This window comes from Rhinolophus hipposideros, assembly GCF_964194185.1.
Source record: "Rhinolophus hipposideros genome assembly, chromosome: 14".
In the NCBI taxonomy this organism is placed as follows: domain Eukaryota; kingdom Metazoa; phylum Chordata; class Mammalia; order Chiroptera; family Rhinolophidae; genus Rhinolophus; species Rhinolophus hipposideros.
The window spans coordinates 61,306,937-61,323,252 of NC_138060.1; the positions used below are offsets into that span (position 1 = coordinate 61,306,937).

Genomic DNA, 16,316 nt, shown 5'->3' on the forward strand with positions numbered 1-16,316 from the left:
AGGGCTCCTGATGAGGCATCTCCTGCAAGATGCCCACTTCTCTCCCAGGCTGCTCTCCACCCAAAGTGCCCAGAATACAACAGCCTTTCTGCCTTAAAAAAAAAAAAAAAATAGCTGCTTCCTACAAGAGTTGAGCAGTTTTGAACATTTTTTCATGCCAGGCCTTAGGCTAAAACTCGTCAAATCAGGCAGTTTCTAGCTGGCCTACCACAGAGATCCATCCCCACTAGGACTGGGAACCATTGTCAAGATTTCCTGAGTACAACTTTGTTCGCTCTATAAATATTTAACTGGAATCTAAAATATTAATGTCCTTCTACATAGTCCAGGGAGAAAGCAAATTGCCAGAGCCTCAGGTGGTCCCGCGATGCCAGCCAGCCTTGGCAGGCGTGGTGGCCGCCCTCGTGTGCCCGCCTCGTTCACTGCCACATTAAAGGCCTCATGCTTCACTTCGAGGCGGTGCCACTCTGGTACCAGGTGAGCCCCTGGCCTGGCCATGCTGGAGCGGGGAGACTGGCTTGAACTGGGCAAAGCCTTTTCACCGGCTTGATTGTTAACAGCTCACAAGTCCCCAGATGAGGTGGGTGCTACCAGCACATTCCCGGGTGCAAACGTGAGCGGCACGGGCCCCAGGCTGTCTGTCACCTTCCTCCTGGTGTCCTGATCCCCTGGGACTCTTCCCTAGGATTGGAAGAGGAGGGTCCAGGACAGTGCCAGGGAGCCGGAGCAGGTGGGTCCTGAGGTAGCTCCCCTGTTCCTCTAGTGAGGGGAGCAGGAGGCAAGGGAGGGGGAACCCTGAGGGCCGGAGATGAGAAGGCAGGCCTCCATGCCCTATTGTGCTGGCTGGGGCCACACACAGACAGAGGCTTACTAACCAGAAGGGCCCCAGAGCTCACCTGGCGAGAGTTCAGACACTGGTCTAGACCCATGTGTCTAGACAGCAATGGCCGGAACGTGGGGAAGACTGCAGTCCTCACTGCGCTGGGCCGGGTCTCCGTTTCCCGCCCACGGCCATCCTTGAACTGTCCTTTGAAAGAATTGTTGCTCTGCTCTCAGGCCTCAGCTGTGGCCTGGGCCGTTCACTCGCCTTGTTTCCTATGCTTTATTCCCCAGCTCCCTCACCAGCCCACAAACTTCGCCTCAGCGCTTCTACAGAGCTGGCTCCTGCCTTAAGTGTCACTATACAGCCTACCAATCTGCATAAAAAGCTGATTTCTAGTGGCTTCAGCATCGACACTAGTGGGATACAGGCAGGGGCCTAAAGGGACCCAGCTTCTCACATGCCTTGTGCTGTGGCTTGAATTTGCAGTTTGTGACTAGCAGGTTCCAGTGCTTATTTATTCTTGGTGCTGCCTTGTTTCTATTTTGATTCTGCTAATCCAAATTGCAGTTTGGTGTTTCCACGGAAACAATTCAGTGGTTGGCTTGCCAGGCTGAACTGCAGGGGGAGAGAACCGAATGACGTAAAACAGTTTTAGTTCCTCAGTTACAATATTAACGTCTCCCAGGGAAGTCTTTGGTCCCAGCACCCTGCAAACCTGGGGAAGTTTTATTAAAATAAATGTTTCAGTCTCCTGTTACCCCTCCAGCTAATCCCGGAGACCCACTCCCCGAGCCCTGGCTTTGCGCGGAGGAACACACATCTGCCCGCTGCACTGATGCAGGTGACAAAGGCAGGAAGGTCTCCTTGGGGCCCCTGCAGGAGGGGAGTAGATGGCAGCAGGGAAATGACCCCCTTACTGATCTGGGACTGGCCTGCCAGGAGCTCAGGGCTCGCCTGCTTTACCGAACAGCCGTGTTTCTACAGAGAGGAAAGGCTGTCCTTCCAGGGCTCGGGAGGAATTGCCCCTGCGGTAAATCCGAACTTTCACATAAAGGTCTGTCTGTGAGGCCGGGGAGAGGCGGAACCCTCCCTCCCACCCACCCCCTACACCAGGCTAGGCCCTTGTTCCCAAGGGCTACCCCCAGAATTCCTCTTTTCAGTCTTCTAGGAGTAGATCCCATTCCCAGCAGCCTCACCTTCTGTAAAGCCCCTGGAAGGAGCAGGAACTGAGTTCCCAGAAACAGCTTTGTGAAACCTGAGCTTCTGGCCCCTCAGGGGAGGGCGACTCCCTTGGCAGGTCCCGAGCCCTCCTGTGGCGCGGCCCTGGCCTCTGCCCCAGTCCCTGGACACTTAAGGTCACCTGGTGAGGGATGCCCATGCTGCTGGTTCACAGAAGTGAGGATTTAAAACAAATTATGTCTTTTTTCTGCAGAAGTCAAACATGTCCATTGCAAATTAAAAAATACAGGAAAAAAAGAAAACTAAAGCCCCTCTTGTCGCGTCCATGACAATTTCCTGCACGTGTGTTCATACACACATTTTTCACCAACTTGGGATCAACTGCATTTTAAAAAACAAATACACTTTAAATTTTGGAATAACTTCAGATTTGCAGGAAAGCTGCAAAGATAGTGAGTTTGTATAAACCTTCACCCGGCTTCCCTAATGTTAGTATCTTACATAACTGGCAGATTTGTCAAAACTAAAGAACTAACAAATACATTAACTCAATTCTAGCCTTTATTTAGATTTCACCAGTTTTTCCATAATGTGCTTTCTGTTCCAGGATGCAATCCAGAATGTCAGCACTGCGGTTCGTCATTGTGTCACCTTCAGTTTTGAATCTCTCCTCGTTTTCCATGAACTTGGCAGTCTGAGTACGGGCCAGTGTTCTGGAGAATGTCTCCCAATCTGCGTTTGTCTGACGTCGTCTCATTAGACTGGGGATGTGAGTTTTTGGTAAGATACCACAGAGAGGTACAGCGCCCTTCTCACCGCATCCTATCAGGGCAGGGGTGGGTGACAGCCACGGGACACTACGGTGGAGTTCACCTTCAGGCTTCTTCATGTAAATCTGTTTTCCCCTTTCGCTACTCCATTCCGTGGAAGTCAGTCCCTAGGTCTAGCTTCCCCTCCATCCTGAGGGTGGGGAGGGGGTGGGTTTTAAGCTCCACCTCCGCTGTGGGAGAGTATCCATGGCAACACATATTTGGAATGCACTGTCGTGAGACCTGGTGTTTGGAAGATCAAGTAGCCTGCCATCTCCATCCAGACAGCCCTTTCTCCATCTGAGCAGGGCAGTGGAGGATGCTGGGAGCATTTCTTCTCACTTGTTCCTGTCCTTCCTGCTCAGGAAGAAGAAACTGACACCCAATTCCACAGGCTGTGAGTTCCTACTGAGGGTGCTGCCCTGCAGGGGCTGAGTGTTGGGGGGCCGATAGGGGCCTTGGGTTAGCCTAGTCCTGCCCTCTGCCCCAAGCAGGGGAAGGCCCCCCCACAAAGTGGCCAGGGCTAGTTCTCAGGGTGTGGGCAGGTGCCTGGCCTTGCCCCCCTAAGGAGTGGGTGTGCAGTCTCCACCTGTGAGCTCAGAGGAATCACCTGACCTGTGGTGAAGGGGTGTCACTGGCTCTACAGCCTGCACTTTGCTGAGGTCACTAGCCTAAAAGATGGCCAGGAGATGGTGGGCGGTGGGGCGCGGCCACCGGCCATTCCTCCCCAGCCCCCGGCCATTCCTCCCCAGCCCTTTGATTTGCTTGGGCTGTGGGTCTTACAAACAGCCCCGGGGACACTCAGCCTCCTCACCCCCGTCCTGCCCACGAGTCCAGGAGGTGGCAGTTCCCTGAGATTCAGTTTCAAGGCATCAAACTTTGCCGAACGGCTTATTAGGTTTCCTGAAGGAACATCATGGTTTTAAGCGATTTGTCCAAATAATTTCTGATGATATGCTTTCTTTCCAGGGGTGGGGCTGGAGCCAGCCCTGAGCTCTGGGGGCTACCGCAGACCTCAGGAGGGCAGTGGCCCGGCCCCTCCCTCACTCCCCACCTGTCTTGCCCCAGCAGTGGCTGCCAGGGTCTCCAGGCCTGGAGTGGGACGGATGAGGCTCAGACATTAAGGTGGACGGGCAGGACCTGTGCTTACCTTTCCCTCCCCACCCCACTCAACTGAACCCAGGTGTCTGACGTGGGGTGTGTGGTGGGGAGGCCTCATGGGAATGTCCTGTCAGGAGAGGACCAAGGGTGCTGCCAGCCCCTCTGACACAACCAAGAGGGAAGGGGCAAGGATGGGAGGTTTGGGGGGGTGTTGGTCTGAACATGAGGAGGGCATGGGGCCCATGCAGGAAAAAGGCAGCCCTGTGTGCGAAGTTACAAGGAGCGGGAAGCACGCGAGGGTGGCAGCGGGCCTGAGGCCAAGGACCTTCTCAGCCCTGGGTCCTCCGAGCGGCTGAGCTGGCCTGAAAGGGGCTGGCCCACTAAACCACCTGGTGTGGCCACTGTACTTTTTCGGGCGCTCGTGGAAAAGAACACCAAAGAGACACGGCTGAGGCCCACGGCCTGCACCTGCCTTGAGTACTGAGTATATTGAACATCAGTCAAAACAAAAAAACAGATGTCATGAAAAATGGGGAAAAAATCAACAGTAAGAAACATTTCAAAGCCAACAGAATTTAAAAAAAGGTCTCTCAGCTCAAAAGGGACAAGACTGAAAGTTACAAAGTGTGTGGTAATTCAGATCCTATCAACCCTTTGAAAAATGTGGCCTGTTGACAACTGTGCAGATGCCTTAATGTCAGCCTCCTGCTGCAAAGAACCAAAGCTAAAGTCAACTATCCTTACTCGATTTGGTATTTAAAAGACGTCATCAAATTGTAGTCCTCTTCCAGGTCCAGAACCGTCTCGATGACACTGTGATCGTCGAAAGCCTGCCTGAGGCTGCCGGCGTTGGCCTCAGAGGCCATCTGCGGGCTCTCGTCCATGAGCAGGGCCCACGCTTCCTCCTTGAAGGGCAAATCTTCACCGCGACCACACACATGCTTCAACTGGTTTTCAAATTCTAGTTTTCCAGCTAATTCTTCAATAGTTCGGATGCTTGTATGGTCTTAAAAATAAGAACGTTTGGCATTACAATTCCAGTGAGAGGTGCCCAAGGACATTTCAAGCACAAGGTAAAACCCAGGAATGGGTGGCCACTCCTCTGGGATTGTGCAAAGCCGGGGCGGGCAGGCTGCCAGAGCCAGTGACAAATACTAAGGTGGCTCTGGCATTTATTAAGCCCCAACCAACTGCCAGGCCCCAAAGGTGTGAGTGGGAGGACAGAGACGCACATGCACACGTGTCCTGGCTCTCAGGGAGCTCCCTGACCTGCACACCTGACAAGACAGTGTGAAAAAAGGGGTTTTCTTAGAGTAATCAGAATGCTGCCCGACACTGGCAAGGGCCATGGAAGATGGTGAGCAGAGGTAGTGGCGACCTTAGTTCACCTGCAGAGGCTGCTAGAGGAGACTCAATCCACTAAAGTAGTGGGCTGGTAGGGGTCTTGCTTTGTGGTCTAGGGCATGTACCTCCCCTCACCAGGCCTCCCGTTCATCCCCTGTAACCTGGAGGCCCTTCAGAGCCCTGAACTAGGAACTGTTTGCCCACTCTGTGATGGGAATCACTGCAAATAGGGCACACGTAATATACACACACAGAATATACAAAGGCGTGTGTATAAAAACATGTCTGACCAGATGTAGAGCACTATGTCAAGTCTCTGGGTGGTGAAATTACAGCAGAGCTGTTGGCTTCTAACATTTCTTTTAACCTTGTGTTACCCACCCCAGCTGGACTGCTCTCCCTCCATCTTTGCCTCTGTCCTGTTTCCTTCAGCTCTAAGCTCAATCACCAAGTCCTGGAGGCCGCTGTCCCCTGCCTCCAGGGATCACTGTAACTAGACATTTCTGAAGTGACTCCAGCAGGCTTGCAGCTCCATGAGAGCTCTACACACAGAACCTGCCATGAGCAAAACAAGCCTACCAAGTACATGGGTGGGAAAGTGTCATAGGACACTTGCTAATGCAGGGGCCTGGGTGAAGGACCGATCCTCCCAGGAAGAGGATGGGCCGGCCTGCTGTACTCACCGATCATTTCAAGCACATCCCCTGTGACCTCTTGGCCAGAATTGCTGAGTGGCAGGTTTGAGTCAACCTTCAAATCTTTCTCCGTATCCTTCCTGCAGCCCCCAGGTGAAAAGAAAAAGGTGGGGAATTAGATCCTCTTTCAAGGAATTATTGAAGGGGATCGCAGTGCTAGCTAATCTTAAAGACAAAAATGTACTGGTAACTTTAAATTATCATTTGTGATTAGAGGACAAGTGGCAACTGCTCACTCAGTGAGTAATGGCATCATCATAACGACAGACGAGCATCACAGACTGAGGGTTAATGTCTCTGAATACCGGTATAAATATTTGTCGAGTTCAACTAGTTAAATGGCTTCTTCATTCTCTGCCCATACCACAGCCAAGATGGCAGGAACTTGAAGTTTCATTCCATACAGTTATCCTTGCCCTAAATCAAAGTGCTGGGCGCCAGGCAGTTTGAAGCTACCTGGGAGTAAAGGTCTAGGGGAGAGAGACCTTAATCCCAGATAGTAGAAAAAGCTCCGGGCAAGGGGAGGGAGCAGAGACAAGGATGAAACAAACCATCCATTCAGCCTGTCCCCAATGTGGGCAAGTCACCAGAACTAAGGATTTTGTTTCTATAGTATAAAAAATAAGATGGCTTTAAAAATCAGGTTCTTGAGCATTCAGCACTCCTTTGGTACTGCAAAGCGCTCTCTGGGACTGGCTGGACATCCAGGCCTCCTCGCCCCACCCCCCACACATGCATGCTTTCTGGGCCAGAATCTGAAGTCTCTGAACTTCTAAATATCGTCGTAGAGCTCCCAAAAGCAGGCAGGAGCAGTGTTAGGGACTCAAGCAGGATCTTCAACAATTTGTTCAGAAACGAGGCCCCCCTAATGGTAGCTATGAAACTTATCAAATTGGAATCACCTCAGACCGTCTTTTCTCCAGTTCTCCCCATCGCCTGCCGCCCTCCAAAACTGTCTTTCAGGTGCCAAAATGCAGGGATGCAGCAATACGTTTTCCTTGCTGGTAAGAGGTTTTCTTTGGGGGCACAAAGTATGTGGCTTTGCACTCATTGGAGCAGGGTTTGGTGCAAAGGCAGGGCTCTCGTTCTCGGGAGTACACGGGACAGGAACGAAAGGAGCCGCAGATGAGCAGGCTGCCAGCGGGTGCCTCGGGCAGAGCAGCCCGCGCACCGGGCGGCGGAAGGAGAGCGGCGCGGCGTCGGGCTCCAGCCACGGCCGGCCAGGGGCCTCCTGGGAATCGCTGACTCCTTCAAAGGCCCGATCGATGGCTGCAGTCAGCTCTTTCCTGCATCTTCTCAGTTTTTCAGACATTTTTCCTAAAAGCGACCATGTCTTTATTATGTAATACGTTGGAAATGTACAGAGCAACATGAGAATAACGCTATGGAGAGATTGCAACCCACTCCCAATGGGGCATCGGTCACGATTTCCTTGAGCTTGATCACACTACAGGCCGGGAAGCAGGGGACCCCATACTCCCGGCATTTTCCCCGTGTGGGCGGCAGGGACCCGCGATCCTGCAGGAGCCCGGGGGCACCCGGCCCCGCCCTTGCCCTGCCTCCCGGGCTGGGCCCATCCAGCCGCAGGCCCTCGGCTCTCAGGCCGCCTTACCCTGGACCCGCGCCTCCCGGGCCCATCCAGCCGCAGGCCCTCGGCTCTCAGGCCGCCTTACCCTGGACCCGCGCCTCCCGGGCCCATCCAGCCGCAGGCCCTCGGCTCTCAGGCCGCCTTACCCTGGACCCGCGCCTCCCGGGCCCATCCAGCCGCAGGCCCTCGGCTCTCAGGCCGCCTTACCCTGGACCCGCGCCTCCCGGGCCCATCCAGCCGCAGGCCCTCGGCTCTCAGGCCGCCTTACCCTGGACCCCGCACCGCACCAGGCCCTCGCTCCCTCGTCCTCAACGAAACAGCGTGCAAACAGCGTGGCCACACGGCAGCCCCCACCGTCCCCGCCCCCACCAACGGTCACCGCCCCATGGAGCGCACGTGCCGCAGACCAGCGGCCCCAACCCAGCGGCCCCAACCGTAGCTCAGGTTAAAGGTCAAAAAAAAAAAAAATATCCGGACAGTGTTTTTTAAACCCATGTGGAGGGAAACACCGGTTCCGGGTCCGCACAGAGGCGGTGGGGACTTGAGCTCCGGGTGACGACGACAAAGGCCAGTGGGGGTGGGGTAAGGTGACCCGAGGGACCTCGGCAGGGGTGGGAAGGGCAGGCGTGGGGAGGCCTACTAGAGGTCACCGAAGGGAGGGACGGGTACCTCACTTCTCAGCCAAAGTCGGCAAGATAGGGAGCCCTTACTAGGCCTGACAAACTGCCAGGAAGGTTCCAGGTTTCAAGCCAACATGGAGACAAAGCGGTGGATGGGCCAAGGTACCCAACAGTTTTGTGTACAACTCTTGTGATTGCTAATGAAAGTTCCACACAGTATCCAGCTGTCTCAATTCATCGAGGATGGCGGGGGACGTAACGGAACTGCGAGATTCCACACTAGATGGAGGGGCAATATCTTCATTTCATTAGGGGTAGCTGGAAATTCAAAGACGACTCAAAGGGAAACAGAAATGGGCTTAAGTGGCCAATTTTTAGGGAATCATAAACCCATCGCAGGGCACAGCAAGAGAGAAGGGGACATCAAGTTTACTTGAGGCCTGGTTTACCGTGGGCAGACTACTGGGGTGACCAGTAATTGGCACCAGAAGCAGAAATCCAGGAGCTTGGTGCAGCCTGCAGCAGGTCTTGTCCTCATGGCCGCACCATACTCAGTGTGTTCCTTTCCAGTCTTTGGAACCCATCAGACACACCACTGGGTGCCCCCTGCCCAACCCCCACTCTGTAGCTCTACAGGTTTTACAGCAATTTTTCACCATCTGTTTAAAAAGAATAACTCAGCCTCTTGACATAACCCTTCTGAGCAAACGGTCTTTTTTTTTTCTTTCTTCTGCTCATAAAAGAAGGGAATTTCCTTATCTGGTTTTGAAACCAGACACTAGTCTCCAGAGGGTCCAAGATGTCCCCGGGGGGTTACACTGGTGCTGCGGGTGGTGGGTCAGAGGCAGTGTCAGCGTCAGTTGGTGTCCATGCTACAAGCCTCATCATCCCCCAGGCCCTGCTGTGCGCTGCTCCGCCCTGTCCCTCCATCAGAGGGCCCGGGAAAACTGGTGCGTGAAGGCGTCTTATACAACTCATCATCTCGACGCTGGTAAAACAGCACGTAAGCTGCTTTTGTCTAAAACACAAAAGAGGAAAAGTCCACTCACTGGTTGGAAAAAAATCACCCATTCTTCCCAGTTTTTTCTCACTGTTCAAAACACACCCCTCTCAGGGATCCGCCATCTTGCCTGTGCATGCACACAGAGGCGACCGGAAGGCCCTTCCACCTGAGGCTACTCGTGCTGGGTTGGGCAGGGAGGGTGCCCTGTGGAGGGTACCAGAAGGAATGGCAGCCAACTCTTCCTCTTCCCACTGGTCCCACTGTCACATCAGGATGACTAAACAACCAACTGGCCCGGAGACTTCCGGCTTTAATCCATCAAGGAAAGAGGAGGACACAGATATCAGGGCCTACTCACCACTATCTGATCTTCAGAGGCCAGGGACACATTGCTGTCATCAAAGTAGTACCACTTCCCGTTCAGTTTGTTCTTCGCATATGCAGTGTCTGCCAAAAACAATACTCTAGCAGTCACCAGAGAATTAATCTAGTTAGCCTATCAGGCTTACACTAACCAATAACAACACTCCAAAAATATGAAGCAAAACAAAGACCCTGAAATTAAAAGTAATCTACAGCTTGCCTTAACAACCCAAAGATAACTCACATGCCCTTCTAAAATCTGTTCCTTCTCTTAGACTTGAAAAATGGATGGTCAGGGACCAATGCTTTAAACCATAATTTTGGGAAATGAATTAAAAAAAAAAACCAACAAATCCCGATCGATTTTCAAGATGGCCATGAACAATAATCCAGAACGGGGGAACCCATAAAAGTTGCTGAGATGTTAAGATTTAAGCAAAACAATCGCTCTCAAAAGAACACGCCAAGTCAAACTCCCCCATTGTCCAGGCGGGGGCTACTCTTGCCTCTTACTTCTGTGGCCCTGTCCCAGTGAGGGACGCACTGGGCATGTGGGTTTGCAGAGCTGGGATGTGGGCAGAAGACTTCAATTTATCTTTCTCTAAAACAGTGAGTCAAGAGTCTGCACCAGTGCCTCACGATCCAAACTCCCCACAGCCTGTCTTCATTTCCGTTTCCGAGCAGGATGTGTTTACAATAGCAATCCCACAGCAGTGTACAATGCCTGCTCCAGACTCTAAGAATGACAGTCTAGTGGAGATGTGGTTTCCAGTCTCCACCTGCCATGTGACTATCACATTCCTCACTAGGGAGCCTAGTGCAAAGGGTGGGGAAGAGCAAAGGGAAGGTGGCACACGGTACCAAGCGCCTGTCCCCACTGTGTCTGCTCGGCCTAATAGCGACGGGGATCTCAATCTGGGAGTCCCAACTGGGGACCCAATGTGGACCCTCACGTAACCAGCCTAACCTCATGGATGAAAAAACTGAAGCATATGAAGGCTAAGAAACATGTCCAAGTGGCTTGTTTATATGCTAAAATGGCAGTTAAAAATAAGTGCATCTGACCAGCAAGCATGAACACACTATCAGTCAATCTGGGCAGAAAAAAGGTGTGGAAGAGTAAAGTAGCTGTGGCATGTGATGTGATCAGAGATTGCTAACCACCACTCCAGTAGAGCCCCCATTTTCAAACAGACACAATTTTTATTTTCCAGCCACTCCTAAAGCTAGACGTAGCCAAGTGACCAGGTTACAGCCACTGCAATGTCTGTACAAGAGCTAAGGGGACTTCTGGGAGGTCTGCTTAAAAGGCCAGGTCCTGTTCTTTTGTTCCTTTCTTCTGATGGCATAGAATGTAGATCTGAGGGCTGGAGACTGAGCAGCCATCTGGAGCAAGTAGGTGACACAGTAAGAACAGAGGAGTAGGACAACAGATTGTTGGGCCAACAGAAGAAGCTTACCAGTATAGGGGAGAAGGATAGGGTTTAGGGCAATTCCGTAATCCACTGTGAGCATAAATGGAGCTGACACCTCCCATGGCGTCACCTTTTGGGGCCCTAATATTTGCTGTGGTGGCAGCTGGCACAGTGCTGATGCAGTAAAAGAAATATGAGGAAAGACAGCTCCTCATTTCAACGTTACTAACACCTTTCTGTAAGCAGGTAACAAAACGTACTAGATCTGTCTGTCTTCATTATAAAAGTAAACATATACTATATAGAAATTTTGAAAAATAAAGATGAGCAAAGAGAAAAGAGTAAAATTAACATTTTGGTGTCTCTACTCTTAGGCTTCCCCACCCCCAATCAATTTCTTTGCTTTTTGTTTTAACATAGTTGTGATACTACCTTCTGTAATGATCTAAGTGCGTGTAGTTTTCACGTAACAAATCACCGGCATTTGCCCACATTAGTTTCACTTTGCAACGGCTGTGAGCTCTTCCATCAAGTGAATGGAGAGCAGTGCCAACTCTCAATCACCAAAGCTGTTGCTAATTTTCCATTGCAATAAATAAGTGAATATCTTTGTGCATAAAGCTTTGCCCAATGTCAAGTCATTTCTTAGGATAATTCCCAGAGGTAGGATTACTGGATTAAAGAATATGAAAACCACAAAAGCTCTTTAATGAAACGGCAGCAGTATGGAAGAGGCCGAGGCCCCTGGAGCTGTGTGAGTGCAGTGCTCAGGGCACAGGGAGAGGCTGGTGAGAGGTGGCTGGCTGAGGGCATTTCAAGATCTCAGAAGGAAGCAGATGCCAGTACTTACAGTGGCCAACCCCCATGGCTCCATAATGATTGGACACGGCAATGAGGTCATATACATACGGCCTTGCTGACAGGTCACAGACAAACTCGGACATGTTCAGACCTCTGAGCACAAAACACAAAAACAGCCCTTAAATACGTTCAACTCAGAGAAAGTTGGAGTAACCCAGCAACCCCTTTTATGCAACCGGCTGGAACACAGAGAGGGGCTCGAACACCAGCTGCTGGAGGAATGAACAAACCATGACAGGAGGGGCCCGGGGTCCTGTTCTGACCACTGACAAGTTCAGGTTAGAAAAGACAGGAGGCCTCCTGGGTAACTCCCGCCTCAGACCACATGGTGACAGCTGCAGTAACTATGTAGAAATGGCTGCTATTATCAAAATTACGATTAGTGCCATAAAAATTTAAGCTAAATATGAAAACAGTCCCCAGAAATATTCTCCCAATATTTTATTTTGAAATTTTCAAACATACAAGTCAAAAGAATTGTACAAGACTTATATACCCACCCCCTACATACTCCCGCTTACCAGTCTATACTTAGATAGACACATGCATGTATCCACCTCCGCGAAGCACTTTAAAAACTGCACTTCGTGGAGGAACTCCTCTCTTGGTGCCTTACTTTCCTGTCAGTTACACTCTGTACTGTGCGACTTGGGAGGACAAGAGTAGACAGCCGTCCTAGTCTCTACTCCAGGGACAGGAGCATGGTGGGTCTGCACCCCCACCCGCGGCCCCCATAATCCAATGCACCCCAGCAGACTACTTCCGGGTTGCCTCGAACCCGTGAATGAGAAGCAGCACTGTGCCTGCACTGACCTGCTGACTCCAGGCTCCCTGGGACCAATGACATGGGAAAACCAAGTCAAGCAGGAGGCAGGAGGGACTCGAGAGGGGAACCAGCGGTGGCCGATATCACCAGCAGCACCCTGAGCCTGGGGAAGTGCTTCTGTTGGAGAATTTTCCCCAAACGTGGGATGATGGGCAGGTGAAGTAAGCTGAAGTCTAACCTCCTAGAACCCAGCCACACACATCCCAGCGCAGAAAACCCTCAGCCAGTCAGTGACCAATGTCCTCCTGTTTTGTCATTCTCCTGATAACACTGCTGCCCAGGGACCCACCTGACTGGGAATTCCACAACTGTGTCGAGCTTATCCCTCCAGTATCTGCTGTAGGAGAAACGCTTGAGGTGCACCACCAGGATCTTGGGCAAGGACCACAGGTCAAACTTCTTTGTGGCCTGCTGATGCTTCTTACAGTTGGGACAGTACCTGAAAAGAGAAATCTCCACTGAGTGGGGAGGGCGCTCCAGCTGGGGACGAGCAGCAAGCCCACGTCCCTTTCTTGCACTCGGTCTGAGTGCTTTGGGGCTGGGAGGGCTCTGAGTTGTCTTCTAAAACAGGGTGATGCCTTTCTTCGTCTGGAAAAAACGATCCATACAGAAAGACTGGTGTTGTAGGATCGACCATGTAAAAGAACGACATGTCCAAACACAAAGGGATCTGATGTACACCACTGGGCCAGCGGATTGGAGTCCAGTGTGCATGGGTGACCCTTCCCAGAGTGGGGTGCTGCCTACCAGGGGTCGTGCTCCCCAAGCGTCTCCATGGTGGTGAAGAGCTCAATGCAGTCTCGCAGAGCCATGGCAGTCTTCTTCTTCTTCTGAGGCTGCAACATGCTCACGTGCTTCTCGAAGGCCTGTGAGGAACAAAGGGCTGAGTTCTGCTGGGGAAACAAGATCTTACCAGGTTGAGCCACAACCCCACGAGCTCTCACACCTAGAATGTAATGTACTTTCTGGAGCCTCAGAACAGATGACGACAAAACCTCTTAAGTGCCTGTCATTCTCAGTCTGAAGTCTAACTTGTTAAACGGCTGCGGAACTGAGAGTGACCCTAACACATGTCCAGAGCAGAATCCCCAGTGACCTACCTCAGATTCTTGCTCATCATAATAAAGGCTCCGGCTCTCACTGTCCCAATCGATGGCCAATGTGGATCGAGCTGTGGAGGAGGACAAAAGTGTCACTCGTTACTGAATGGCCAGCAACAGGAGAGGCTCTTCAGGTGATAGCAGTGAGAAGGCCCAGTCAGACTGCACCATCAATACCTGCTCACCCATCACCAGCCACTGCCAAGAGCAATGCCCTGCCTTTAGCCAGCTCTGAATCCCTGGGTCCCCAAATCCTTTGGCAAAGATTTCCTTAGTGCTACAGACAAGCTCCAAAGGTGCTGATTATAAAGAATTCTGAAACGGCGGAGGTCAAGATGAAGTAACAGCAACCAGATTTACCCTCCCACCTTAACCGATGAGAAAACCTGACAAAACAGAAGAAACACTGTTCTTCAGACACTGAATATTAGGCAGAGCAAGAGTAAGATCCCTGAGAGATGGAAAACAAACAAGGAGATGCCACATGCCCCTCCCCCCTTACTTAGTGCCTGGAAGTATTTTCCAGGCCACAGCATGGGGGAGGGGGTAAAAGAGAGGAAGATTGAGTGGAGGAGTCAAAGACTGGAGTTCCAGAAAAGAGCTGGGAATTGCAAAGCACTGTACTAGAGAGGCGGGAGCTGCAGAAACAGAGACAGAGATAGAATGCACAATATCTCAATAAAGCTGTTATTTAAAATATTTTTAAAGAGGTATAACAAACAGGGAAAAGAAAGCTACCGGTAGCTAGCTAGCTAAAGGACATGCAGCTAATTTCTTCTCCAATGAAGGAAGCTAGAAGACAGAGATGCTTTTGCAGCTCCCCTCCCGACCCCAGGCAGGCGTCGTCACCGTCCACTCATGCTTGTCACACACAACACACACCACACCCGCGTGGATGCCTCTCTGCATCTGGAGGGCAGGCCCCATGACAGGCTCCAGGGACCAGAAAGACTACAAAACCCATGACCATTCTCCAGATGGGTCAAATTTCATGAATATCCTTATGGAACAAAAGAAAAATGCATTTATTCTCATAAGTGAAACGAGTTTGGGGGAGCACTACCTCGGGAAGGGGAGGGGACGCACAAGAATTGTTATCAACCCGCAGTAAAGGTTGTGAAGGGTGGTGCCAGCAAAGGGAGAGCACACTTCCATCTGAAGTCATCAAGGACCAAAGAGAAAAGCCTGACTACCACGCTGTGCGCGTGCATTTTCTCTGACAGTCTTAGGGAGCTTTGTGCCAAGGATCACACAACTGTGTGTTCCTGAAGCTACACGGAGATCATGAGAGCCCAAAGCAGTGAGTACTGAGAGCTAGTATTTTCAAATAGACCTTAGGTCCCCAAAAACCCATTTGAAAGGTCAGAGGAAGTGCTTACAGTTGAGTTTAAGTAGTTTTCCATCCGTTGCAAGTGAATTTATGTCAGCTGTTCCGTAGGAGTTCACCAGGCTGAAGGTGAAAAGTCTTCGTGGGCAGGGCTGACCTGTGCTGGTCTTCCGGGCCGTCTCCCCACCGTCACTCCCCGGCTCAGCCTCCCCGCCGCCTTCCGTTTCTGAGAGCTGCTCTTTGTCTTCCTCCTGGTGCTCCATTTCCTCCTCATCTTCTCCTGGCACACAAACAAAAAGTAATGTGCATATAATGTGCCACCACCTCAATGTCAACAATTGTATTTGTTACGTAACCGCGGTGCTCCCTTCCAGATCTTGCGCTGTGTATGCGGAACTACATCTATGGCTCTGCATTTCCAAGGCACCTGAGCTGAGGTGGCCCGCACAAGCCGACAGACGGGCAGACTGGGCAGTGCTGTTCCGGAATGAGGAGGCGGAGGCCCAGAGTCGCCCAAAGGTCCAAAGTGAGCTGGCAGTCTTGCCAGTCCTAAACTCGGGCCCCTCGCCACCTGTGGTTTACTGGGCTTCACCCCACGGAGTCTGACTCTCAACGTCATTATCAGGCCCACAGAGAGAAAAGGACCGAAATTAAACACCCACTCAACACTCGAGAAAACAGTTTGGTAAGAAGTGCAATTGGAAAGCCAGCTTTTCAATATTATAATAAACACCAGTGTTAAGTGAAAGTCCTCAGCTCCTCCACAAGAAACATTTGCTGGCTGTGCCTTCAACTAGTGTTTATTGATGTCTCCCACAGCTACTGCTACGCTGGGTCCCAGGAACACAGCTGACAGGGTCCTCTCCTCCTTTCTTTTCTCTTTTCATTTGATATGCTGAGTTTCAAGAGTTTTAATAGGCATTTTAGAGACATACGCTGATGAGTAAATTTCCCAGGTGTTTCCAGAGAACTGGTTTATGTGGCTGCAATAAAAAGTTCCAAGAGGGCCGGCCAGGTGGCTCAGGCGGTTAGAGCTCCATGCTCCTAACTCCGAAGGCTGCCGGTTCGATTCCCACATGGGCCAGTGGGTTCCCAACCACAAGGTTGCCAGTTTGATTCCTCGAGTCCCTCAAGGGATGGTGGGCTGCGCCCCCTGCAACTAGAAATGGCAACTGGACCTGGAGCTGAGCTGCGCCCTCTACAACTAAGACTGAAAGGACAACTTGAAGCTGAACAGCACCCTCCACAACTAAGATTGAAAG

The 16,316-nt window shown here is 51.4% G+C and overlaps 2 protein-coding genes across 4 annotated transcripts in view; both read right to left on the reverse strand.

Annotated features, from left to right (window-relative positions):
• Positions 1-2,548: 2,548 nt before the first annotated feature.
• Positions 2,549-8,897, reverse strand: LOC308507157 (uncharacterized protein C3orf62; the record flags this gene model as incomplete). Of its 2 annotated transcripts, XM_081071726.1 has the most annotated exons (4): positions 2,549-4,918; positions 5,940-6,031; positions 6,854-7,268; positions 8,209-8,897. In XM_081071726.1, 3 exons carry the CDS (start codon positions 7,261-7,263, stop codon positions 4,653-4,655), a joined length of 768 nt encoding a protein of 255 aa, XP_080927852.1. In that variant the 3' UTR covers positions 2,549-4,652. The 2 variants fall into 2 exon arrangements, with proteins under 2 accessions (XP_080927852.1, XP_080927851.1); XM_081071725.1 differs by lacking the exon at positions 8,209-8,897 and having other exon boundaries at positions 6,854-7,323.
• Positions 8,818-16,316, reverse strand: part of USP4 (ubiquitin specific peptidase 4) — a 38,624-nt gene continuing 31,125 nt past the window's right edge. For both annotated transcript variants that reach the window (XM_081071722.1, XM_081071721.1), the window contains 7 exons: positions 15,107-15,334; positions 13,728-13,798; positions 13,375-13,493; positions 12,917-13,066; positions 11,791-11,894; positions 9,521-9,609; positions 8,818-9,177 (listed from right to left, as the gene is read on the reverse strand). In XM_081071722.1, the coding sequence (XP_080927848.1) occupies positions 9,016-9,177; positions 9,521-9,609; positions 11,791-11,894; positions 12,917-13,066; positions 13,375-13,493; positions 13,728-13,798; positions 15,107-15,334 (923 nt within the window). In that variant the 3' untranslated portion in view covers positions 8,818-9,015. The remainder of the gene's footprint in view (positions 9,178-9,520; positions 9,610-11,790; positions 11,895-12,916; positions 13,067-13,374; positions 13,494-13,727; positions 13,799-15,106; positions 15,335-16,316) is intronic.